At 38.5% G+C, this 27,547-nt stretch overlaps 2 protein-coding genes across 2 annotated transcripts in view; both read left to right on the forward strand.

The window, feature by feature from the left end:
* SPPL3 (signal peptide peptidase like 3) overlaps nt 1-27,547 on the forward strand; it is a 139,649-nt gene that overhangs the window by 102,113 nt on the left and 9,989 nt on the right. The window contains exons 3-6 of the mRNA XM_040619834.1: nt 13,931-14,019; nt 24,259-24,378; nt 25,095-25,173; nt 26,111-26,223. Coding sequence (XP_040475768.1) covers nt 13,931-14,019; nt 24,259-24,378; nt 25,095-25,173; nt 26,111-26,223 — 401 coding nt within the window. The remainder of the gene's footprint in view (nt 1-13,930; nt 14,020-24,258; nt 24,379-25,094; nt 25,174-26,110; nt 26,224-27,547) is intronic.
* On the forward strand, nt 7,165-10,251 carry LOC103678316 (thymosin beta-4-like). The gene has a single exon (XM_008707660.2). The coding sequence runs from the start codon at nt 8,724-8,726 to the stop codon at nt 8,850-8,852; it is 129 nt and encodes a 42-aa protein (XP_008705882.1). The 5' UTR covers nt 7,165-8,723; the 3' UTR covers nt 8,853-10,251.

Here is a 27,547-nt window from a genome sequence, read left to right on the forward strand (position 1 = left end):
ACGCTGTTTACCCTTGACAAATCTATTTGAAACTCTCCTGAAGTTCTCAGAGTTTTTCCCTTTTGCTAAAAAGAAAAATTTCCCCTCCAGTCTTACTCTTTTTTTAAAAAAAAGATTTTATTTATTTTAGAGAGAGCATGCTAGAGAGAGAGAGCGCGTGCAACCACAAGTAGTGGGGAGGGGCAGAGGCAGAGGCAGAGGGAGAGGAGAGGGAGAAGCAGAATCCGGCAGAGCAGGGAGCCCAATGCGAGGCTTTATCCCAGGACCCTGGGATCATGACCTGAGCCAAAGGCAGATGAATAACCAGTTGAGCCTACCAGGCGCCCCTCCAGTCTTTATTCTTGAGCTGTCCTTGATGGTTTACCACCACCTACTTCTGAAATTTTCTCCATTAGCTTCCATGATTCACTTTTCATGGCACCCTCCATTTAGGACATGCACAAAAAATGTTCCTGAACTTGAATAGAGCTGTTTGTATTGCTCCCCCGCCCCAGCTACCCAGTCAAATATGTTCATATCTCCTCTGAGACCATAAGAATATATTATTTGCTCATTTAAATTATCACGTTATTTATTCAAAGCCATGAAAACATGGGGAATATCATAAAATACAGGATAAAAGATTTGTGAACTGTACGAGTTATTTCTCACCAGGCTTTCATGTATTTAAGCACATAGAAGGAAGAACTATGCCATGTAAGACTGGATTCTAAACGCCAAAGCAAACCCTCGATTTAGGAACCCGTATGTTTGCCACCCCTTAGCTGAGCTTTGCTGGGTTTCCTACATTATTTAAACTGACACCTGTCTCTCCTTGGTCTTTCCAGTTGCTCAGAAAAAAACAGCATAATTACTCATAAATCAGTATGTCCCCCGAAGAGTTTGACAAACTATAGAAGAGCATTAACAGAAGCAGAGAGAACAAACTTCCAACCACAGCTCATTACTGACAAGATACTTGAATTCTGTCCCGTCAGGAATCAGAGACAAAAAAAATAACAGATTTGAAATAGATCTAAAACAAAACAAAAGGAAGATATACTTTATATCCTGTCTTTCTAAGTAGAAAGATAGATAATTATTTAATATATATTTATAATCCATTTATAAAGTTGCTATATGAAGGAAGAACGGAACTTCTGTAACTGTAGGGTAACTGCTACCTTTTTTAAGACAAGCACTTACCTGTGCTTTCTTTAATGGCAAAGGCAGTTTACTTGCTTATACCCAAACCTGCTCTAGGAAGACAGTGTCATCAAGTTAATGAGACTGCAGAGAGTATAAGAAATGCACTCTCTATGATTGTGTTGCCCTTCACGCTAAATGTGTATCATTGTAAAGTCAAGTTAATAGAAACAGGTTAATAGAAACAAATTCCATCGTGGTCCACAGTGTCATGACGTGTGTTGATCACACAGTGGTGCGGTGTGCGACGTGTTATCTTTTGAACCGCTCGTTGCCACCTCATAACCTGTCCCACCTTCAGAAAACATCATATACAGAAATCTGAATTTATTAGGGAATGTACATTGTAATGTATATGGACAAGTTCCTTGATATATTTAAGTTTCTTCAACTTTTTTTTTTTTTAAAGATTTTATTTATTTATTCGACAGAGACAGAAACAGCCAGCGAGAGAGGGAACACAGGGGGAGTGGGAGAGGAAGAAGCAGGCTCCCAGCGGAGGAGCCTGATGTGGGGCTCGATCCCATCACGCCGGGATCACGCCCTGAGCCGAAGGCAGACGCTTAACCGCTGTGCCACTCAGGTGCCCCTCTTCAACTATTTTTAAAATGTCCCATTTGTGGGGTGCCTGGGTGGCTCTGTCGTTAAGTGTCTGACTTCAGCTCAGGGCGTGAGTGATCCCAGGGTTCTGGGATCGAGCCCCACATCGGGCTTCTCTGCTGGGAGCCTGCTTCCTCCTCTCCCACTCCTCCTGCTTGTGTTTCCTCTCTCGCTGGCTGTCTCTCTCTCTCTGTCAAATAAATAAATAAAATTTTTAAAAAAATAAAAAATGCTCCATTTATAAAAAAAAAAAAAACCACTGAATTTTCTAGGAGCACACATTTAGCTTAAATCCAATTCAACCATGTAGTGTTTACCTTGACCAAGTGAATTCCCCTCTTCATCGCACCTGCTCCTAATATTAGAATGATCAAAAAACATGGTATTCTTAAAATAAAATATTAAGATAAAAAATTCCAATTTGCCTCTCTTCTCCAGTACTCACAGTGTACTACATTACCAGAATTCAAATGAATGAACAAGTTTAACTCAGTAAATTTGTTCTTAGCTCCATTTTGCTTCCTGCAATTGTTTATTTCTGCTCTGCCCTATTCAAAAGGATTTCAGACCATTTGCTGGAGTTTTCCAGCTTGTGATGAGATAAGGTAAATTGGGGCCAAGGAAAGAAAAAATATGGGTGGAGACAGAGAGCCAAAAATAATTCTAAAAATGCAAACCATATTGGCCAATACCTTTACTACTGGTGGTCCACAAATAGCACAGTAAGCTTTCTAGCAGCCAAGTTTCAGAAGAAAAAAAGGAATTAAAAACTTTATAGTGCCCTTGAATAAAACGAACACAGTTCAGGTGAATTAGAACTGTTGTTGGTCTTCAGATCAGACAGACCTTTATCCCCAAGATCCTCAAAAAGAGGATACAACTTTGAGTTTCATAGCATTTCATAATAAGCATTCAAATGTTTGTTGAATGAATTACAGTACCCTTCAAAATCAGATAGTGAAGGTCATTTCATGAAATACATTTCAGCAAAAGTAATTTTGCCAAAATTAGAGGCACACAGCCAGCAGCAGAAAGTTGTGGTCCGGACTGCTGGCTTACTCTGGTCTAACCTTGTATTTTAGAATATCTAGAGAAATGAATGGGTTGTTCGTTCTTCAGGTGATTATTCCTGAATATTGATCTCTTGATAAATGTTGGCAGCAGTCCAGACATGTATTCTGTTGCCAGCTGAATACAGACCTCTTTGTCTTAACAGTGCTCAGAGCACATTTGTATTTTCATCAGAACTTAGGAATCTAAAAAGGCCTAATGATAAGCCCATATTTCCCCTTGTACTGGGCAGGCAGTGGAAATTCCCACAGACCTAGGACTTCCTCAGAAAATCCTTTATAATCCAGTCCAGTACATAAAGACATGAGTAGTTGATTTCCTAAAGTTCTGTTTCTTGCAGCTGAATTAGTTTTAGTCTGAAAAAATTTAGAGCAAATACAACCAGATTTCCACTTCACCCAAAATAAAATCATATTAAAGCACTCAGAGAACATTAAACCACTTCCTCATGTAGTTAGTGCCTGTGATATATTACTCGTGAAAGGTACATCAAAGTGACCCCAAAAGGCACACTTAGGATTTTCACTTATTCACTAATTTAAATTTGAAGAACATTGATCAGTTGTTCTTTCTTACACTAATTAGCTGGCAGGCTCAGTTGTCAGGTGAACCCTTCCCAATTCAAGATAAAACCATATCATCTGCTTATAAAAGGTTGATTGTTTTAATACTTCTCTGTAATAAGGCAGGATATATGCAGTTCATCCAAAAATGGTATCAGGTCAAGTTAACTCAAGGAGAAATACTGTGTAGTTTTTTGTTTTAATGAGAAAAAGTAGTATGTATTGATGTAAAAAGATGTCCTTGGAATACTAGTCAATGAAAAATTAATTTGTGAAATAATATTATATTAATCCTCATTTTTTAAAAAGGCAGTTGTATACCAAATGCATATATCCCTGGAGATAGGGATTTGGGGAGTCTGTTATTTTGTACCCTTTTCTACTGTTTGAGTTTTTTAGTAATCGTTATATTTTTTCAAAAAATACAAGTTTTAGTTTGTTTTGGAAGGGTTTGATACTATAACCAAGGCAGGGTGTATGTGAGAACCTTCATTTCCTTTACTGTATAGGAATAATAATGGAGCATCTTCATATTAGTTTGCTACAACTGCCATAACAAAGTAACACAGACTAGCTAACTTTAAAAACAGGAATTTATTTCAGGAGGCCAGAAGTCCAAGATCAAGGTGTCAGCAGAGTTGGTTTCATTCTGACACAGTTTATAGGTTGCTGTCTTCACATATAGATGGTGCCTTTCACATGGTCTTCTCTCACATGTACGCATGTGCCTGGGGTCACTGTCTCTCTCTGTCTTAATCTCCTCCTTTTATAAAGATATCAGTCAAATTGGACTAGGGCCCACCCTCTCCACCCCCATTTTAATTTAATTACCTCTTTAAATGCTCTGTCTCCAAAAACAGTCAACATTACTAATTATAGTTATTCTGTGAAACAAACGAAATCCTTCCTGTAAAGCAGCCAACATAACGCCTGACAGGATAAGCTTAATAAAGGTTAATTATTACTATTATTTTAACGCTTAGGAAGTTTTCAGTTGCTTAGTCAGAAGACCATCTCTTTTACCTGGATTCTTAGTAGTGGGTTCTTCATGTAGGTTCTTTGCTAGCCTCAATGATTAGAAATATGTGTGCCTCCTACAGCTTTGACCCATAACTATTTTCTGTTCAGTCATAGTCAATGACTAGACAACTAAAAGTAGCAAATAATATGCTATAATTTAGATGGCTTTTTCCGCAATGGTAGGTGGTTGTCTGTGATGAAACAGCCACAGCTCAGGTCTTCCTGTGAATGTTTAAACATTGATATCAGTAGCCCAGACTTGCTGTTGAGCAAATAGCCAAGATACAGTTTGTCTAGAATGTCTAGGGATAATACTGTGATGAATTAATGTGTGTTAGTGTATAGTAATAATGAGATTGTGATGGCAGGGGATGGGGGGGACGTAGTTAAAGATAGTCTTTTATGAAGATGGAACAAACTCTTCTAGGTTCAGCCAAGCAATTTCAAGTCTGTAGAGTTAATAAAGATTACCAAGTAAGGAGGGATAAAGGCCCATAATTCTTCTCAGGAGGCAGCAAAGACTTTATTTAAACAGCTTAAGTTGGCTGTCACTTGTGCACTGTGGGTAACTGTACTGGACCCCAGTCACAGTGGCCCGGAATCTGCTAAACCTAGGTTGTCTATTGATCTTGTTTTGTAAAGCTACAATACGTGACTCTTCCTGTTTGAGCAAATATGTGGGGCCCCACGACCTCATTTAACCAGATTTCTGTTTTGTGTAGTAGTGACCCGTGGTCTGATGATCAGGCAGTGCTTGATTTTAGTTATGCTGCTTTGTGGCAATAAGAAATTCAAAGTAAGCTTCAAATTACATAACATGCTTGCTTACCACTCCACCCACCTCAGTACCTCATTAGTCTATCTAAAGCTTTCATGTCCCTGCCACAGCTCTTACCAAACTAGGTTCTAAGAAAATGTTACAGATAAAACTGATTTTAAGCTAATCACAACCTACTGGTATTTGAAAAGAAGGGGAGTCTTTGCCGTAAAACAGCCAGGAAAGAGTCTTAAATAGTCCTTAGTTAATAACAAATTGAACTGTAGTTAGGTATCACCCCTGATACTGTGCTGAGACAGTACTCTCAGCAACCAGTCTTATTTACCCAGTGTTAAGACAGAGGCTCTGTAACAGCTGTGCCTAGGGTCAAACCAGAGATGACTGGAACTTTCCAGTTCAGACATCAATATAATGGCCAGCAGAAAGCATAGGAAAAGCTAACAATGTGTAATAGCCCGTCCCAGTGGTTGAGATGTGGGTTAACAATTTCTGTAAATGTACCCTGCTGTCTCCAAGATTTTAAGAAGCAGAGTAGGCATAACAAATGTTGTCGTCGTCGTCATTGTTGTTATTCCATTCATAAGTGAAATTGAAAAATGCAATTTAAATTGATACAGGTCTTTTCCCAAGCATGCCCACAGGGAAGAAGTCGTCATATTCCCATGGGTCCAGATAGGTCGTCATTAATTACATCACCAGTCTTAGAGTTCAGCTCTCCACAAATGGTTAGCTCTTCCACGAGAAACATGAATTAAAGTTTAAAAACCATAGAAATGAAACTGTGTACGGAAAACTAGGACAGGTGTCTTTGAGAAATATTTGCAAAACATTGTGTCTAGTCTGTTGTGGAACTAATCAGAGTTGACAGGGTAGAGGTTGTCCCAGGAGCCAGTCACTATAGTAATGACTAGGGTTGACTGAGGTGAGAACAGCTGGTACACTTTCTAATCTCTGTTAAAGTGTCTTCCTCTGATTGCTGGAGAAATAGAAGTCCCCAATATTAGATATGAGAAGATGAATGTTCTAAAATACAGGGCTTTTTTTGGGGGGAGGGGGACACATCAGAGTCCTGATCATATTCAGAAGAGTAGTGTTAGGGGCGCCTGGGTGGCTCAGTCGTTAAGCGTCTGTCTTCAGCTCAGAGTGTAGTCCTGGAGTCCTGGGATCGAGCCCCACATCAGGCTCCTCTGCTGGGAGCCTGCTTCTTCCTCTCCCACTCCCCCTGCTGTGTTCTCTCTCTCGCTGGCTGTCTCTCTCTCTGTCAAATAAATAAATAAAATCTTAAAAAAAAAATAGTGTTATCCATGTTTTAAAGGGTGTCTACCACATCTGTATAAATCTGTATAAATACCCATCCTTTGGAGAATCTGTCAGCCGTTAGGGCAGCCCTTCCAGTGCAACAGTTTGTTGAACAACTAATTAGCCAAGTTTATAGGGGACCAGAATATCAATACACCAAAGGCTTTTCTGGGCAGGTCACTAATTCTAACTGAAGACATAACCAGTTGTAGCCTTCTCCAGGACCAGTAACAGATAAGGGAGTTTTAGACAGTGGTTGATACAACATGAAGCCAAACAGCAGAGTCAAGCTATTGTAGTAAGGGTCACATTTCTTGGATCTAGCAGATTTGGAGTCCTAAGAATAGGAAACTATGAAGTGAAGAGTGTTATGAATAGGACCTGAGCCTCATAGTTTGGTTAAGAGTCCCTTCCAGGGGGGCGCCTGGGTGGCACAGCGGTTGAGCGTCTGCCTTCGGCTCAGGGCGTGATCCCAGCGTTCTGGGATCGAGCCCCACATCAGGCTCCTCCGCTATGAGCCTGCTTCTTCCTCTCCCACTCCCTCTGCTTGTGTTCCCTCTCTCGCTGGCTGTCTCTGTCTCTGTCAAATAAATAAATAAAATCTTTAAAAAAAAAAAAAAAAAAGAGTCCCTTCCAGGAAGAATTCTGACCTCTCCAGGATAGCATCCTCTGTTCTCCTAAAGAGAGGGATAACAACAGTGTTCCAGTACCCCCCAAGGACTTATAAACAGTATGAATAAGAAATGAAAGGAGACCTCTCCTTCACTTCAAAATCTGCTCAGTTTGGACCTGAATATTTAAAAGAACTACCTAGAAGCACTTCTGCTTCCAGCCAAGATGGAGTAACAGGAACTAGATTTACCATCTCACCTGAAAAAATGATTTTCAGGAACACTGTTCATCAGACAACAGAGGACAGTAATCCTGAGAGATGGTAAACTATTTTTCTAGCTTTCTTAAGATAGTCCTCTGTGCCCCATTCACCCCCCCAAAAATTGAATTGATAGTAACAGAGAGTAGAATAGTAATACCAGAGGCTGGAGGGTTAGGAGAAAGGGGAGAGATTGAGCAAAGTGTACAAACTTTCAGGTATAAGATGAATAAGTTCTGGAGACCTAATATACATTGTGGTGACTATAGTTAATGTGTTTCTTTACTTAAAATTTGCTTAGAGAGTAGATCTCAGGTGTCCGACCATGAGAAAAAGAGGTAATTATGGGAGGCAACATGTTAGTTTTATTGTGGTAGTCATTTCACAGTGTATACATATATCAAAACATCATGTTGTATACCATAAATATGTACAATTTTTACTAGTCAAAAATAAATTTAAGAAAAAGGGAAAACATTAAAGACAGTTTCTAGGTAATGGTGCAGGGATAAACATCCCTCGCCTCAAGGAGTCAGAGCTGAGAGTCCAGGAAGCTTGAGGCAGCCAGAATTAATAGGACAGAGTATGAAAGACAAAAGCGCTTTAAAGACAGAAAACCCCAGAGATCTGCAGGTGCACCCCTTGAGCATTCATCAGAGTATTGATTGATCAGTGCATGCATGTGAGGAAATTACCTAAAGCCAAGGAAAGAATGTGAAAGGATTAGAAGAGTACCCACTCCCATCAGCCAGATTGGAAAACCTTATGACTCACGTGGCATTGGGTAGAGTATTCAGAAAGGTCTTGCCTCAGTTGGTAGAGAGTAATTACTCTAAATTGAGCACTGCCTAATAAATTGTAAAAGCAATACCCGAACACATACTATGTCTAAGTAACTAGCAGCACCCCAGAACAAAGCTCAAGAAGATTTGTGGGAATATAAAAATATAAGATAGCCAATAGGAATATAAAAATATTGAGATGAAGTAAAACTCACAATGTCTGGCATACAAGCAGAGATGACCAGGCAGCAAAGAAGAAGGAAAATATGACCAATGTTCAGGAGAATAATCAATCAAAACCAACCCAGAACTGACACTTACGTTGGAATTAGCAGATAAGTATATCAAAACTGATATTATAAATTATATTCCATCTATACAAAAAGTTAGGTAGCTACATGGAAGATATTCTAAAATACCCAAAATCAAGCCTTTGAAGGTGAAAACAACAACATCTGAGATCAAAAATACACTGAGTAGGCCCTCAGTGGCAGCCACTGAGTGGCAACCAGACACTGCTTGCTCAGGCACCTCACTCTGCTTCCTCTGTAACCATGTCTCACAAACCCGATATGGCTGAGATTGAGAAATTCAGTAAGTCAAAATTGAAGAAGATAGAAACGCAAGAGAAAAATTACTACCCTCAAAAGAAACAACCGAAGAAGCAAGCAGGCAAATGGTAATGAGGCACGTACTGCCAGTATGCACTGTACATTCCACAAGCATTGCGTATTTATTTTACTGCTTCTAGCTGTTTAACTTTACAACATGCAGAGTTTGGAGCAAGTTTAAATGACTGCTGCCCCTTTTCACATCAAAGAATTGAGGACTACTGACAACAAAGGTCATACACCTCTCTCATCTGCCTGTCTGGCCTGCAGAAAAGGAAAAGAACTTGCGTGCTGCTGAAGGAAGAAGCTGGGTGGGACAACAGTGAAATCTAGAGGAAAATCCAAGCGGTTCTAAGGTGTCCTGCAGGCTGTAAAATGCTGTTTAATCAATCAGAGTGTTGTTTTTTTTTTTGTTCAAATTATTTTAATTATTGGAATGCACAATTTTTTAAATATGTAAATAAAAAGTTTCGAAACCTGAAAAAAGTACACTGGATGGGATTAACAGCAATTAGACATTACAGAAGAAAGGATTAGTGAACTTGAAGGTACAGTGACAGAAAATATCCAAAATGAAATAGAGAAAAGAGGGAAAAAATGTTCTTAGTGGAAAGAGTATCTTTGACCCATGAGCATCAAAAAATAGCCCCCAAGGGGCTAATACATGGGAAGTCTATGCAAAAGAGAAGAAAGGGAAGGAAAGAAAAATCCTTGAAGAATTGATGGCCAAAATTTTTCCAAACTTGAAGAAAACTATAACCCACAGATCTAAGAAACTTAAACCCATAGCACACAAAACATGAAGAAAACTACTCCAGGGCACTCAAAAGCAGTCATAGAAAATCCAAAAAGGAGCCAGGGGTGGGTGGGGGTGGGCAGAAGAACATGTTAAATAGAGAGGCCCAAAGATGAGGATGAACACCAGATTTCTCACTGAAAATAATCTAAGTGAGAAGACACTGGCAAACAGTGTTTCAAAAATGAAGGCAAAATAAATGTTTTCAGATACACAAAACCGCCTTGCCCTATAAGAAATGTGAAAGGAAGTACTTCAAGCAAATTAAAAATGGTACTGCTGGAAATCTGGATGTACACAAAGGAATAAAGATCACCAGAAATGGTAACAATATTGATAAGTATAAAAGGACTATTATTATTTAAAACTTTTTAGAATACAATTGTATAAGCAAAAAAAAAACTGTATGTTGTACAGTTTATAGCATAACATGTAAAAGTAAAATGCATGGTAATGGTACAAAGGTTCAGAGTAATAAATGTGAACTGTTGTCAGGTTTTTATACTATACACAAAGTAGTATAATGTAACTTGAAGGTACACTGTTGGTTAAAGATGTTTACTATAAATGCTCAGTGACCACTAAAATAAAAGAACAATGAGTTACAGATAATAAGACAACAAAAGAGATAAAAGAGAATTATTTAAATACTCTGTTAATCCTGGGGCACCTGTGTGGCTCAGTCGGTTAAGTGGCTGACTCTTGATTTTGGCTCAGGTCATGATATCAGGGTCCTGGGATTGAGCCCCACATTGGCTTCATGCTCAGCAGTCTGCTTGAGGATTTCTCTTCCTCTCCTTCTGCTCCTCCCCCTGATTGTGCACGCGCACTCTCTCTCTCTCTCAAGTAAATAAATAAATCTTAAAAAAAAAAAACAAACTATTAATCCAAAAGAAGTCAGGTAAAGGGGAACAACAAAAAAATAGGACTAATAGCAACATGATAGTCTCAAACCTAATCACAATAGTAATCATGTTAAATGAAATTAGCCTAAACACTGCAATCAAAAGGCAGCAATTGTCAGAATGAATTAAAAAGCAAGATCCAATTACATGCAGCTTACAAGAAGTACATTAGAGATACAAAGTCAGAAAAAGATTTAAAGTAAGTTTGGGAAAAGATATGCCTTATATTCATCAAAAGAAAGCTAGAGTTAACTACATTAATATCAGACAAAGCAGCTTTCAGAGCAAGGAATGTTACTACATACAAGGTTATTTCATAATGATGAAAGGATCAATTAATCAACAAGACATAATAATCCTAAATGTTTATGCATCACATAAAAGATCTTCAAAATACATGAAGCAAAAACTGATATAGACTTCAAGGAGAAATGAAATAAATTCACAAATATAGCTGAAGATTTCAGTACCTCTCTCTTGGTACTTGATAAAACAAGTTGTCAGAAAATCAGTAAAGATATAGTGGCTTGAACAATATTCTCAACCACCTTGACCAGATATTTGTAGAACCCTCCTTCTGACAGGAGAATATGCATTCTTAGTGCACATGGGGCATTCACCACGATAGAACTTATTTTGGAACATAAAACAAGTCTCAGTAAGTGGATACAAGACGTAAAAACTATGATCTCTGATCTCTGTTAGTTAGCTGGGGCCGCCATAACAAAATACCACAGACTGGATGGCTTTAAACAACAGAAATTTATTTTTTCACAGTTCTGGAGGCTGGAAATCCAAGGTCAGGATGCCAGCATGGGTGGGTTTTGGTGAGCACTCTTCCTGGTCTGCAGACAGCCGCTGTCTCGCTGCATGCTCTTACGGTTTTTCCTTTTCTCTGGTATCTCTTAGAAGGATACTAATTCCATCATGAGGGCCCTGCCATAACCTCAGCAGAATTACCTCCCAAAGACCCAGTCACCAAATACCATCATACTGGGAGTTAGGGCTTCAGCAAATGAACTTTCTTGGGGAAAGGTGGGGGAAGTGGATACAAACATTCAGTCTCTAACAGATCACAATTGAATCAAATTAGAAAACAATAACAGGAAGAGGTCTAGAAAATTCCCAGATACTTGAAAACAAAGATAACACTTCCCTGCATCAAAAAAGAAGGGAAAATGGAAAGTACTTTGAATTAAAAGATAGCGAAAACACCCTAATTATGGGATGCTGCTTAGGGGAGGAATTGGACCTCTAAATGCCTAAGTTAGAATAGAAGAAAAAGGTATCAATGATCTAAATTTTAACCTTAATAAACTAGGTGGGAGGAGAGCAAATTAAACCCAATTTAGTAAATATGCTTAAGTTAAGAATAAAGACCAAAGCCAAAATAAGTGAAGTATTTCCTCTAGAGAGAAGTATCTAGAGAAAAATGAGTGAAACCAAAAGCTGATTTTTAAAGACCAGTAAAAGTGACCTCTGGCTAGACTAATCAGGAAAAAGAGAAGCCATAAAACCAGTATCAGGAATGAGAGAGGTGATATTACTAGAACCTACAGGTATTAAAACGATAATAAGGGACCACTATCAACAACTTCATGACAGTAAATTTGATGACTTAGATGAAATGGACCAATTCTTTGAAAGACACAGTCTGCTAACGTTCACTCAAGAAGAAATCAATAACCTGAATAGCCCTATATTTATTAAAGAAATTGAGAATGTCAGACTGTTTTCCAGAGTGTCTGCACCAATTTACATTCCCACCAGCAATGCCCTTGCTGACATTTGGTTATTATCTGATTTTTCTGGTTATGGCCATCCTCATGGGTATGAAGTGCTATGTCATTCTGTTTGGATTTGTCTTTTCCTGACAATTAATGATGTGGAAAAATCTTTTAGTATGCTTATTGGTGGTCATTTGCGTATCTTTTTTTCATTTGCATATTTTCTTTGGAGAAGTATTTATTGAGATCCTTTGCTTATTGTTTAATTGGGTTGTCTTTTTATTATTGAATTGTAGGAGTTCTTATATGTTCTGAATACAAGGCCCTTATCAGACATGTAAGAGCAGATATTTTCTCCCATCCTACAGGTTGGGACTTTTTTGATTGTGTTCTTTAAAGCACAGGATTTTTATGTTGATGAAGTCCACTTTATCAATTTTGGCTGTGTCTTTGGCATCATGTGTAAGAATCCACTGCCAGGGGCGCCTGGGTGGCTCAGTCATTAAGCATCTGCCTTCGGCTCAGGGCGTGATCCTGGCGTTCTGGGATCGAGCCCTACATCAGGCTTCTCCACTGGAAGCCTGCTTCTTCCTCTCCCACTCCCCCTGGTTGCGTTCCCTCTCTCGCTGGCTGTTTCTATCTCTGTCAAATGAGTAAACAAAATCTTAAAAAAAAAAAAAAAGAATCCACTGCCAAATCCAAGATCGTGAAGATCTATCCCTATGTTTCATCTAAGAGTTTTATAGTTTTAGCTCCTATATTATTTAAATTAATAAAAATTATATGTAGAATTCAGTTCCTCATTGCACTCCTACATATTAAGTGCTAGTGTGGCTAATGTCTACCCAGTGCAGATACAGAATGCTTCCATCATTGCAGGAAGTTCTTTAGGACACAAACACTTTAAAGTAACGTAGTTGAAGATGAGCTAAGGACTTGTTTAGTAGTTAACAGAATGCAAAAATTAGAACAGAGATTGCATTGTTGGTTCCCCAGATGAACAATGACTCCTTCCCTCGGATCTTGACTTAGAAATCACACCAGTGAAGGCCTTCCCAACCTACCCTATTTAAAATTTAAAATTTCGTCTTTTCGTTTCCTGCATTTTCTCATTTGCTGTTACCATTAATATACATTTAACTTACTTTTCTTGTTTATTGTCGGTGTCCCCCCTCTTTGAATGTACAGCCCATGAAAGCCTGTTTTATGCGCTATTTATTGTCCCTCTGCTACAGAGAACAGTACTACATATAGCAGAAACTCAAGTACATGTTGTTGTTAAACGAAAGCTGACAAGGTGTAGAGAAAAAATGCTCTCATACACTGCTATCAGAGAATAAATTGGTACAACCTTGTTGGAAGCAGTTATGTAGTATGTTAAAGTCTCAAAATTGTGTTTGCCCTTTGACCTAACTTTTCTCATTCTAGGTGCTTATCATAAGGAAGTAATTAAGGATGTGCACAGAGATAGCCTGGAAGATTCAGCCACAATGGAATGCTTTTATCTGCAGTCAGGAGAACTCTTGGACTGACATATTAGAAGGAATATAGATTGTTTTTCAAAGTGTGGCAACAAGAACTGTTTTGCAGAGTTGTTCAAAAGAGCCTTTCCTATCTTTCCTACTGCCTTAGCCTGTTAAAATATTATCTCACTACTGACTTTTCGGACCTACTTTCTTTCTTAAGCAAAATTAAAACTTGCCTATATAATTTTTTCCACAGGTCCCTTAATATGGACTTTGAAAATCAAGATAAGGAGAAAGACAACAGCAGTTCTTCTGGGTCTTTCAATGGCAACAGCACCAATAATAGTAAGGCATTTTATGTCAATTAACTTTAATACATGTAGTGGCCTTAATTAGATTCTTTCTATAACCCCAGTAAATTTACCAGGCTTAAGGATTTATATTTGGTTGTAATAAAATCTAATCTGTATTCATATAATTTGTAAAAATTCTTATGTTCTGAAACTAAACCAATGATTTCTTGTGTACTACTTTTAACTCATGCCTAAAAACTTACTGCTGAGAATATTTTCTTAAAAACAAGTAGAATAGTTAGGTATCTGCCTGCTTATGACTTCATTTAAATCCTTTGGTGAGGTTGATAATTTTGTAAGTGTTGATCACAAATTCATTCAGGGACTCTTTGAAGATAGTTACTTGAAGTACTTGTGAAACTAAGTATTGTGTAACAGCCTCTTCTGATATTAAAGATTTTATAAAAATCCTTGCTTTATAAGAAATAGAAGTGTGCTAGATGGCAAATGTTTGGCAGCATTGTTTATAATGGCCAAAAAGTAGAAACACAACTCAGAGACCAATAAACTAGTTGATGGATAAACAGAATATGGCCTATCCGTACAGTGGCATACTAGCCATCATTAAAGAGAATGAAGTACTGATGCATGCACATGCTACAACATATATGAACCTCAAAACGTTATGTTAAGCCAGACAGGAAAGACTACATATTATTTGAGTCCACTTACATGAAATTTCCAAAAAGGCAAATAATGGAGAGACAGAAAGTGGATTCGTAGTTGCCTGGCAAGTATTGGACACTTAAGATGGGTAAATTTTGCCATATGTAAATTGTGCCTCAGTAGAGTTATAGAAATTTGGTGATGCTTATTATAAGCGGAATTGAATTATAAATAAGGAGACTTGATTCGATAATCAGGAGCTTGATACTGGGTTCCTACCATGCAATTTATTAGATACATCTATTTTAGATATTCTGTTAGATATTTTGAAAACAGCAAAAGCACAAGAGCTGTACCCAAGCTCTCACTAGGCAGTGTGACCAAAATACTTTGTAAGATGTTAATAAAGTGCTAAGACAGAGGTAGTAAATACCACTTCCTGTCCCTGGAACAGGAACTTTCTCTCACAGAACGTTACCATAGCCTCAGAGTACTTCTGAAGGAGCATCTACTTTTAGTAGACCACAGTAAGCACTAGAGATGAACCCATTTGACATCGATGTACAAAGAGAGTAAAGAGAAAGGAAAGTCAGGGTGAGCCACATGGGTCAGTTTAACAAGGGACTCCCCTCCAGAGAAGGTGAGTTTGACCTGAAATTTGAAACAGTGAACTTGGATTGCTGGAGAAGTCATTCTGGATGGGAAGAGCATATGATAACAGGCACAGAGCAGAGAATGAGCATGACTTACAGGACGGCCTCAAGTCACCACCTAATGGGGAGGAAATACTGAGGATCCAGTATGAAGCTAGAATACTGATAAAGAATTATAGAAGTTAAATTGAAAAGAGATCAGTTTTTCTAGTTCCTACCTCACCCGCCAAATTATACTTGCCTAGTTTTCACCCAGTTCAATATGTTCGTTGTCCCCAGGAGGGGCATTACAAATACAGTACGTTAGAATCATTTAAATATAATGAATCTTTTTTTAAACTTATGACACAGATCCTTGTATGAGGTAAAATACCATACCAGTAACTTATGTGGAACCAGGTAAAACCCAGTGTCAATACCCGATTTTCAGGTTAAATGATTACATAGCATTTATCTTCTATCAACATTTTAAGCCAAATCACTTTATACATTAGAAACTCCTTTACGAGTCCTGTGTTATGTAGCATATATGCAAATGATGTATTTAAACCAGATTATAAATCCATTATACATTGAATCACAGAAACCTAAGAGAAATGTACACTGTGTCTAAGTACAATTTTATCCTCAAATAAATGGTTAGGTCAGTCCATACAGTGGAAGGAAGTTACCTGGTGACATCAGTTTTCGTTTCTCACCACTGCCGTCTAAAAAGTAGTAGATGTTTGTTTAAGTGGTCGTTTTCTTAATTCTACCTCCTGTTGTGCTAAATTATCCTCACAAATGTATTTCCTCAGTGCCTCATTTGGGCCACGGATACCAGAAGGGATAGACACAGATTAGGGGAGAATGCAGTCCACTTGCACATAATCAGAAAAAAACACAATTAAAGAAATGGCCGTTGCAGTAGGGAAGGCCAGTACTTGATCATGGGGCATGACACTATTCCAGATTGAAGGGACAGCATGGAAAATGGGGTACATTGATCAAAATCAAAGAAATAATAACAGCCAGAAAGATGACCAGAGAAATATAAGAGATTGTGTAGGTGCTAAAGAGACTGAAGTCCAGAATGGTGACAATGTAGAAGAATTATGGGGAAGTTCTCAGGAAGGGAAGGTATGAATTTAGTGTTCAGATTTTGGCAAGAGTGTTCTGAACTGATTGAAGGAGAAAGTGTAAATAGGTAAAAGTTGTTTTTAAAGGTTGCAAAATTTAAAAAAAAAATTAAAAATAAAGGTTGCAGTTGCCTACTCCCCAAATAAATAAGAATGAAGGAATTTGTGAAGAAGACACAAAAATGAGTGACGTACGGTTACCTGAACAGCATGGGTGCTGCTCGCCATGTTGAGCAAAAGAAGCCAGACACACAAAAATATGTGCTACGTAATTCGATGTATGTAATAAGCTCAAAAAAATAGGCAAAATAAATATTAGTATTTTAGGATGTGCACTTGAGTAGAAAACATATAAATTAGAGCAAAGAAGAAAGTATCATAAAAGCCAGGATAGTAGTTCCCTTTGGGGAAAAGAATAGGAACTGGGAGGGGCCTAAGAAAGATTTCTGGGCTTGGCACGGTTGTTTCCTGACTTGGGTGGTATTAGCTGATTGAACTCTACATTTTTGTTTTATGTACTTTGCTGTATGCTTGTTGTGTTTTACAGTAAAAAGGGTTAGAAAGTGGGGAAGAGGGAGTGCTCTCCAGGTCCTCTTTGATTTTCCTGAACCTGGTTCTAAATCCTGTTTCATCCCTGCATCTGACCCAAGAGACCTATATAGAGATTTTTCCTCCTGACATTTAATCCTTCATTTAATCAGTATTAAGTGGGTTAAAAAAAAGGACAGCTCCCACCCTTACCCCCATTATCTGACATCTTGAAGTCCTTTACCAGGCTTCGCATGCAATTTATCTGAACTGTGAAGATTGTACAGTTTTTTTCAAGCCCTCATGTTACCTGCTGTGTAATGGGTGCTCAGTAAATAGTGAAAAGCATGCTTCTTTCATGGAGGTGCAAAATCAGTAACTGTCTTGATGATTATCAGTAATATGCTGGTGTATATTGTTCAGTATCTATTTCATGACCATATATTTAGCCTGTAGCCTTGTTCACTAAATGCTAAAAATTATTTCTCTACATAATTTTTTCCATCACATGCCGTGTGTGTGTGTGTGTGTGTGTGTGTGTGTGTGTGTGTGACTGCGACTGCCCTTCGTCTCTTTGTGCTCCAGCAGCTTCTTGCCACTTGTCCTAAAGTACCTTATCTCTAGGGTCCTCGTTGAAGAGAAAACCAGGCCTATTTCTTATGTTAATTTTGGCTTTAAAGGGAATGCCAGTTGCATTTGAGGAACTCTTCCTAATTATGACAACTCTGTTTTGTTTTGCTTTGCTCTGTTTTGTTTTGTTCTGAAGTCACTGAAATTTGGCTGAAATTTCTAATTAGCTCCATCCCCTTCAGGACCATTATCTCCAGACCTTTAGGAAGTAAGGTGTTAAAATTGTGTACGTTTTTTTAGGTAGCGTATTGTCAGCAACTAAAGGAACTTCACTTGCCCTGTGACATTGCTGTTTGGTAAACTTCCTTGGGCATTCTATGATAAAACTAATGCAAGCAGTACCTCATACCTCCTGGTTTAAAATCCGTGCTTTTAAAAAACAAAGATCTATACATTCTATCTGATATTCTAGAAAGGCTCTTTGTATTTGGTTTTGCATTTTAATTGCAGAGTGAACTTCTAAAATTTAGGTTTTTATAAACAAATACTTCTCATATACCTGACTCACTAAAGTCTTTGTTCTAGCTAGCCATTTAAATTTCTATTCATATTTTAAACCAGTATAATTAATCTGTAGACTGTATGATGTTTTATTTTACAAAAGGTGGGGTGTGGGTTTGTGTTTTAAGATGTATAATTTTTTAAGATTCGTTTCTGCTCATATAATGTTTATTTGAGAAACCATTATTTTCTGTTGTGAAAGGGCACCTGAAATCTGTAGTTTCTTCTAGTAGTTCTTTGACCTAGTGTAGAGCACTCAAATAAAACAACTAGGTGAAATTCAGTTAGAGATTTCATGGAGTTTTGTCTCATAAATGTCCATAAGACACTTAACTGTAAGATACCCCCCCATCCCCACCCACCAACCCACACACACATGATCCAGGGGCGGAGTGAAGGAGTTTGACGGCAGTTCTGGTTAGCCATCTTCTTAAGAGCATCTCTGTCTTGACACATGGATCACTCCTCCTAAAATGAAAGGCTCTATTCCTAGGTGAATTATTTGACTCCTCCACCTAGTCAGTGAGAAGCAGTTTTGTTTTGTAGAAATATTTAACATTTTATTTAACTAAAATACCAAAATAGCTTTCTTGGGACAGGTAAATTTAAATACCAAAGAGCAGGGGTTTTTCATTATTATTACCGTATATTTTTTGTTTCAGGGGTACAGGTCTGTGATTCATCAGACTTACACAATACACAGCGCTCATCACAACACATACCCTCCCCAATGTCCATCACCCAGCCAGCATATCCCTCCCACCCCCCTTCAGTCCAGCAATCCTCAGTTTGTTTCCTGAGATTAAGAGTCTCTTATGGCTTGTTTCCCTCTTTGGTTTCTTCTTGTTTCATTTTTTCCTCTCTTCCTCTATGATCCTCTGCCTTGTTTCTCAAATTCCACATATCAGTGAGATCATATGATAGTTGTCTTTCTCTGATTGACTTATTTCGCTTAGCGTAATACACCCTAGTTCCATCCATGTCGTTTCAAATGGTAAGATTTCATTTTTTGATGGCTGCATAATAATTTGTGTGTGTGTATGTGTACGTGTGTCTCACATCTTCTTTATCCATTCATCTGTCGATGGACATCTGGGCTCTTTCCAAAGTTTGGCTATTGTGGACATTGCTGCTATGAACATTGGGGTGCAGGTGCCCCTTTGGATCACATTTGTATCTTTGGGGTTAATACCCAGTAGTGCAATTGCTGGGTCGTAGAGTAGCTCTATTTTCAACTTTTTGAGGAACCTCCGTGGTGTTTTCCAGAGCGGCTACACCAGCTTGCATTCCCACCAGTAGTATAGGAAAGTTCCCCTTTCTTCGTATCCTTGCCAACATATGTCATTTCCTGACTTGTTAATTTTAGCCATTCTGACAGGTGTGACGTGTTATCTCATTGTGGTTTTGATTTGTATTTCCCTGATGCCAAGTGATGTTGAGCACTTTTTCATGTGTCTGTTGGCCATTTGGACATCTTCTTTGGAGAGATGTCTGTTCACGTCTTCTGCCCATTTCTTGACTGAATTATTTGTTCTTTCAGCGTTGAGCTTGTTAAGTTCCTTATAGATTTTGGATACTAGCCCTTTATCTGATATGTCATTTGCAAATATCTTCTCCAATTCTGTCGGTTGTCTTTTGGTTTTGTTGACTGTTTCCTTTGCTGTGCTTTTTATCTTGATGAAGTCCCAGTAGTTCATTTTTGCCCTTGCTTCCCTTGCCTTTGGAGACGTGTCTAGCAAGAAGTTGCTGCAGCCAGGGTCAAAGAGGTTGCTGCCTGTGTTCTCCCCTAGGATTGTGATGGATTCCTGTCTCACATTTAGGTCTTTCATCCATTTTGAGTTTATTTTTGTGTCTGGTGTAGGAAAATGGTCCAGTTTCATTCTTCTGCATGTGGCTGTCCAGTTTTGCCAACACCATTTGTTGAAGAGACTTGTCTTTTTTCCATTGGGTAGTCTTTCCTGCTCTGTTGAAGATGAGTTGCCCATAGAGTGGAGGGTCCATTTCTGGGTTCTCCGTTCTGTTGATCTGTGTGTCTGTTTTTGTGACAGTACCACACTGTCTTGATGATTACAGTTTTGTAATAGAGCTTGAGGCCTGAGATTGTGATGCCACCAGTCTTGGTTTTCTTTCTCAACATTCCTCTGGCTATTCGGAGTCTTTTCTGGTTCCATACAATTTTTGGGATTATTTGTCCCATTTCTGCAAAAAAAAAAAGTTGATGGTATTTTGACAGAGATTGCACTGAATGGGTAGATTGCTCTAGGTAGCATAGACATTTTCACAGTATTTGTTCTTCCAGTCCATGGGCATGGAATGTGTTTCCATTTCTTTGTGTCTTCCTCCATTTCTTTCATGAGTATTCTGTAGTTTTTCTGAGTACAGATCCGCCTCTTTGGTTAGATTTATTCCTAGGTATCTTATGGTTTTTGGCGCAATTGTAAATGGGAACGAGTCCTTAATTTCTCTTTCTTCTGTCTCGTTGTTGGTATATAGAAATGCAGTTGGTTTCTGTGCATTGATTTTATATCCTTCTGCTTTACTCAATTCCTGTATGAGTTCTAGCAGTTTTGGGGTGAGTCTTTTGGGTTTTCCACACAGTATCGTGTCACCTGCAAAGAGTGAGAGTTTGACTGCTTCTTTGCCATATCGGATGCCTTTACTTCTCTTTGTTGTCTGATTGCTGAGGCTAGGACTTCTAGTACTACGTTGAACAGCAGTGCTGATGGACCCAGTGGACATCCCTGCCGTGTTCCTGCTCTTAGGGGAAATGCTCTCAGTTTTTCCCCATTGAGAATGATATTTGCTGTGGGTTTTTCATAGATGGCTTTTATGATATTGAGCTATGTACCCTCTATCCCTACACTCTGAAGAGTTTTAGTCAAGAAAGGATGCTGTACTTTGTCAGATGCCTTTTCTGCATCTATTGAGAGTATCATATGGTTCTTGTCCTTTCTTTTATTACTGTAGTATATCACCTTGATTGATTTGCAGATGTTGAACCAAACTTGCAGCCCAGGAATAAATCCCATTTAGTCGTGGTGAATAATCCTTTTACTGTACTGTTGGATCCTATTGGCTAGTTCTTGGTGAGAACTTTTGCATCCATGTTCATCAGGAATATTGGTCTGTAATTCTCCTTTTTTGGTGGGGTCGTCTGGTTTTGGAATCAAGGTAATGCTGGTCTCATAAAACGAGTTTGGAAGTTCTCCTTCCATTTCTATTTTTTGGAATAGTTTCAGAAGAATAGGTATTAATTCTTTAAATGTTTGGTAGAATTCCCCTGGGAAGCCATCTGGCCTTGGGCTCTTGTTTTTTGGGAGATTTTTGATTACTGCTTCAGTTTCCTTGCTGGTTATGGGTCTGTTCAGGTTTTCTATTTCTTCCTGATTCAGTCTTGGTGGTTTACACGTCTCTAGGAATGCATCTATTTCGAATGCATCTATTTCTTCCTGATTTGTTGGCATATAGTTGCTCATAATATGTTCTTATAATTGTATTTCTTTGGTGTTGGTTGTGATCTCCCCTCTCGCATTCATGATTTTATTTATTTGGGTCCTTTCTCTTTTCGATAAGTCTAGCCAAGAGGTTTAGCAGTCTTATGAATTCCTTCAATGAACCAGCTCCTGGTTTCATTGATCTGTTCTATCCATTGATTTCTGCCCTGATCTTTATTATTTCCCTTCTGCTGGGCTTAGGCTTTATTTGCTGCTCTTTCTCCATCTCCTTTAGGTTTAAGGTTAGGTTGTATATTTGAGACCTTTCTTGTTTCTTGAGAACGGCTTGTATTGCTATATACTTCCCTCTTAGGGACCGCCTTTGCTGCATCCCAAAGATTTTGAAGTGTGTTTTCATTTGTTTCCATCCATTTTTTTTTTATTTCTTCTTTAATTTCCTGGTTGACCCATTCATTCTTTAGTAGGATGCTCTTTAGCCTCCATGTATTTGAGTTCTTTCCAACTTTCCTCTTGTAATTGAATTCCAGTTTCAAAGCATTGTGGTCCAGAAATATGCAGGGAATGATCCCAGTCTTTTGGTATTAGTTGAGACCTGATTTGTGACCCAGGATGTGATCTATTCTGGAGAACGTTCCATGTGCACTAGAGAAGAATGTGTATTCTATAGCTTTGGGATGGAATGTTCTGAATATGTCTGTGAAGTCCATCTGGTCCAGTGTGTCATTTAAAGCCCCTATTTCCTTGTTGATCTTTTGCTTAGATGATCTGCCCATTTCAGTGAGGTGGTTCTCAAAGTCCCCTACTATTATTGTATTATCGTCGATGTGTTTCTTTGATTTTGTTATTAATTGGCTTGTATAATTGGCTGCTCCCATGTTAGGGGCATAAATATTTACAATTGTTAGGTCTTCTTGTTGGATAGACCCTTTAAGTATGATATAGTGTCCTTCCTCATCTCTCATTACACTCTTTGGTTTAAAATCTAATTTTTCTGATTTAAGGATTGCCACCCCAGCTTTCTTTTGATGTCCATTAGTATGATAAGTGGTTTTCCACCCCCTCACTTTAAATCTGGAGGTGTCTTTGGGTCTAAAATGAGTCTCTTGCCTGGGCGCCTGGGTGGCTCAGTTGTTAAGCATCTGCCTTTGGCTCAGGGCATGATCCCAGGGTCCTGGGATGGAGCCCCACATTGAGCTTCTCTGCTAGGAGCCTGCTTCTTCCTCTCCCACTCCCCCTGCCTGTGTTCCCTCTCTCACTGGCTGTCTCTCTCTCTGTGTCAAATAAATAAATAAAATCTTTAAAAAAATTAAAATGAGTCTCTTGCAGACTACCCAAGAGCAGTTTTTAAGCATTGGTTGATGATTGCAACCCTTTATGCCTAGTTACGTTCATCCTGATCACATTATACCTTATTCATACCCTTAATTTAATGAAGAGAGGCTTCTGATACTTCTTTATATAGCTCCTATGAATATTTTTTTTCTTTGATTCCTCTCAAGAACTTTATATCTCTGCAGGATTAATTTGGAAGTAGACCACAAACAAGATTAGTAATTTTTTCTTTTAATTCAGTGGTTATCAGATTTTGCCATGTTTCTCTTCTCTACCAAATATTTTATTAATGATTCTCAACTCTGTGTGCAAAATAAAATTTTTTAGCTGGGCCTACTAACCCCCAGAGATTTCAGTTTCATTGATCCAGGGTTGGGCCTGGGCATTGTAATTGTTACAGCTCTCCAGGTGATTCTCATGAGTAACCAAGAGCTGAAAACCACTGTGCTAAATCCTACTGTATCCCAAGTAATTCTTTTCTCCCATGTATCTCCTATTCGTTCCTTAAAATGTTCTCATGAAATAATTTTTCTGATTTTCAGGTTTCAGGTGTCTTATTCCCTCCACTCCCCCACTCCACCCAGAGTTGATACTCAGCAACAGTGGGGAAGAGTGATCATGAATAAATTTGTAGATGATGAGAAATTATTTTAGTCAGTGGATTTTTTTTTTTAAGATTTTATTTATTTATGTGACAGAGAGACAGCCAGCGAGAGAGGGAAGAAGCAGGCTCCCAGCGGAGGAGCCCGATGTGGGACTCGATCCCGGAACGCCGGGATCATGCCCTGAGCCGAAGGCAGATGCTTAACGACTACGCTACCCAGGCGCCCCTAGTCAGTGGATTTAAACCACCTCTTTTACCAGACCTACACATGAGACTACAAATGTACTCAAATTGACTAATCTGAAATTTTTTAAAAGATATTTATTTATTTATTTATTTATTTATTTAAGATTGAGAGAGAGCTCAAGCCGGGGGAGCCGCAGGCAGATGGAGGGAGAGGGAGAAGCAGGCTCCCTGCCAAGCAAGGAGCCCCATGTGGGGTTTGATCCCAGGACCCTGGGACCGTGACCTGAGCCGAAGGCAGACGCTTAACTGACTGAGCCACCCAGGCACCCCAGCTAATCTGAATTTTTACCCCCTGTTGATGTTCTTGGTTTTTTTGGGTTTTGTTTGTTTGGGGGGTTTTTTGGCACCCTATCAAACAGATTGTCAGCACCAGGAGGTAGATAATGAAGGCACCATGAGGAGAGCAAGGAGTTCATAATCTCAGTGGGAAGGAAAGAATCAGAGGACCTAGATAATCTGTATTTTATATACTAACCCCTAGAACTGTTAAAGTGTTTGGAGTACACGGGCACATCGCCTGTTATGTAAGTCGTTAATATGTCCCTTTTTGTTTTTCAGGTATCCAAACTATTGACTCTACCCAGGCCCTGTTCCTTCCAATTGGAGCTTCTGTCTCTCTCCTAGTAATGTTCTTCTTCTTTGACTCAGTTCAAGTAGTTTTTACAATATGTACAGCAGGTAAATGAGTTTCTTCTCTATTCTTAAACATTAACCTAAAAGGAATTTTTTTCACCTGTTTTTAATCATCATTCAAAACTTAAGGTGTATACACCAGGCCATGTAAGTTTTCTTCTTAAGTCTGTTTTTTTCTCCCCACACTTCTCCTTGAACCACTGGATATACATATCAACAGTTTGGGACTGCCAGCACAGCCTGAACAAAAGGCCAGGGGTTTGAAAACGTTGCAGGCTTTATGACACCAGAGTAGGACCATTTCGACTATGGCTCCTTGTCTGGGAGGTTACCAGAAGGTCCAGTGTGACATAGTGGTCATTGGCAGCCCCACTGATGTTTCTGTAGACAGACACAGTGATAACTAATCAAAGTAATTTGTCAGCCCTCTGATCAGTTTTTAAGCCAAGAGGTGATGAAAGTGTATAAAAAAAATCAAAATGCTGGACATGTCAGATCATCCCCTGGCCCGCTGTTTCTCTTTTCGTATTAAGATAGACGAGAATGAGAAACCCTAGATGTCTCTGCTTCCCCTACTTCAAATCAGGTACTTCTTTCTTCTCAAGACTTTATCTGTGCAGTGCTTTATGTCTAGTTAATTAATTGTATCTACTTGTTGAGAAAAGTTTTCTGGGCAGTCAGTGTTTCCATAAGTCATGCCATTTTTCTTATGGTTGTTGAAAATAAACAACAAAACTTAACCATATATTTTCTTTCTCTAGTTCTTGCAACAATAGCTTTTGCTTTCCTCCTCCTCCCGATGTGCCAGTATTTAACAAGACCCTGTTCACCTCAGAATAAGTAAGGACTTGGGATTTTCCTCTAAATTATGAATTTGTATATGTTTTTATCATACACTTGATAACATTGTTAGGAGTCTGAATTTCTGATATTGACCGGAGCACACAAATGCCAGAAGACTGGGAAGGGAGATGTTTGATCTTTAAGACTGGGAGATGGTACTTCCTTTTGCACCTTTTCATAGCAGAGGAAATGTAAACAAATCTTAGGAAGTCTGAGTCGTTGAAATATGCTTCCTGCTTAGATTATTGAAAGATGAGCAGTTTTGTTTTGAAGCAATGCTTTCGTTCCTTTACTAGGGAGTATTTGGGATGTGAAAATAGTGGTTGACTCAGGCATTCTTTGCCTTTCATCTTTGGTGACCTACAGTATATACTTAAGCCACTTAGGTTCAAACCCTGTGTGCACACCTTTCACATCTTAACTCCTAAAGTTATTGCCCCATGGAAACAAAATGCTGTGCTAATAGAGATGCTGGATGCACTTAGGAAACCAGTCACTTGGGGCAGCTGATTTTCCCAGGAATTAGGGATAACCAGATAGACCTATTGCCATTTTATAGATACGTATTCATGATTGCCCAGTGAATTGAAGGTCAGTACTTCTGCATTTTGTTTTCCTCATAAGAACAGAATTTCCCCTATAATGTACTTAATTCTCCAAAGATTGATGTTGTCACTTTAAACTTCTAAACACCCATGCTGATAATTTGGGAGAAAACGTACAATATCAGATGGGTGCAGAAGTTTAATTAATTCCTCTGCATTTCTGTAGCTTACTCCAAGGAGGTTTGGGTATTTTCGAATTCCAGTGTCTGAGTATTGCCTGCTACTCTCATCTGGCCATCATGAGTTCTGATCATGAAGGACCAAGGTAGAGTTTGGTTATTGAACTATAATGTATTGCCTTAGTTCAATAAATGATGTGTGTTTTTCAGGATTTCCTTTGGTTGCTGTGGGCGTTTCACTGCTGCTGAATTACTGTCATTCTCTCTGTCTGTCATGCTCGTCCTTATCTGGGTTCTCACTGGCCATTGGCTTCTCATGGATGGTGAGTAAAATGTGAAAAGTTGAAGTTTTAATATAGTTTATACAGTTAAATTTGTCCTCCCTTCCTCTTCTTTCTGTGTGTTAGTAACATTTCCTCTGATTACTGTGAATATTAGGTGTCCTTAGGCGGTGTTACATATTGTCACGTTTTTTATTTTTACCCACATTCTTAAGATATTTTTGAATAACAGCTTTTTGAGGTATAATGTACAAGTGTATAAGTGCACAACTCAGTGTTACTTTAATCCAAGGTGATAATTATAGAGAAAGGACTTTTCAAATTGTAAACCATACAGATATCTGATATACTTCTTCAGCAAAAAATATTTTTAGAAATAATAAGAATTATGGTGATGGAGAACAGGTGAGTGGTTGCCAGTGGTTATGTAATATTTATAATTTTATAAATACATAATTTGTTTATGTTTATCATCATAGTTGTTCATTGCTTTTTTTGAGTGCCTACCATATACCAACCTATGGAAACTCTAAAGTATTTCCTTGAGGTTGCAGATCAAGTTACCTCTTAGATTTATATAGAGACCTTTAATGAGTTGGAATGGAAGGCAGAGTCAAAATCACCAATGCCTGACTGTGCAGTAATTCACATTTGCTGATTGCTGACAGGTTTGGTCTCTTGTTTGAGCTTCTTAAATTGCCTTGTAAAAAACATTTCTGTGATCATTTGCTTTGGAATGTGTATAAGCGTCCTGAAGTGTGCAGTGTTCAGGATTTTTAAGTGGTTACCAGAACTATTCAGTTTCCCAAATCAAGTATCAGTGCTTTCAGTATTCCTGTGGATTGGCATTTGATACTTCAGTGCTTGTGGAGGTTGATAAAGAATAAGTTTGAGAAAAAGAAATTACATCTAAAGTCACACAAGTTGCTTGCCCAGCTTATAGTTGAAGGGTGAATGCCTGTTTTTATATACTGGCATTGAGTATTGATAAATACCAGGTGTGTGCATTTGAGCTTTCCTGAGATTAATTCTTGATTTCTGCAGAATGACTTAACCTAAAAACATGTAGGTGATTTTGAAAGACTTTAATAGAGCCGAATCTCTTTTTAAATCTGTGTTATAGAAAATTAAGGAGTCTTAGTCATGATAATGATTGGAGTAGGGATAGTAAATATTAGTGCAAGTCAGTCTCATAGCTGCTTTTATGATTATATCCTTTAATCTCACCTAAACCAGTGCTTCCTGATGGGGAAACAAGCAGCACAGATACTTCTCCTCTACTACTTCTGAACAAAAACTATTTAGAAATGCTGGTTGCTTGATTAATATCTACACCAGATTATTTCAGTCCATTTAAAATGACTGT

This window comes from Ursus maritimus, unplaced genomic scaffold (assembly GCF_017311325.1).
Source record: "Ursus maritimus isolate PB19 unplaced genomic scaffold, ASM1731132v1 scaffold_33, whole genome shotgun sequence".
In the NCBI taxonomy this organism is placed as follows: Eukaryota; Metazoa; Chordata; class Mammalia; order Carnivora; family Ursidae; genus Ursus; species Ursus maritimus.

Coding starts and splice junctions, on each gene's coding strand:
- LOC103678316 (XM_008707660.2), top strand. CDS start 8,724: ATGTCTCACAAACCCGATATGGCTGAGATTGAGAAATTCAGTAAGTCA.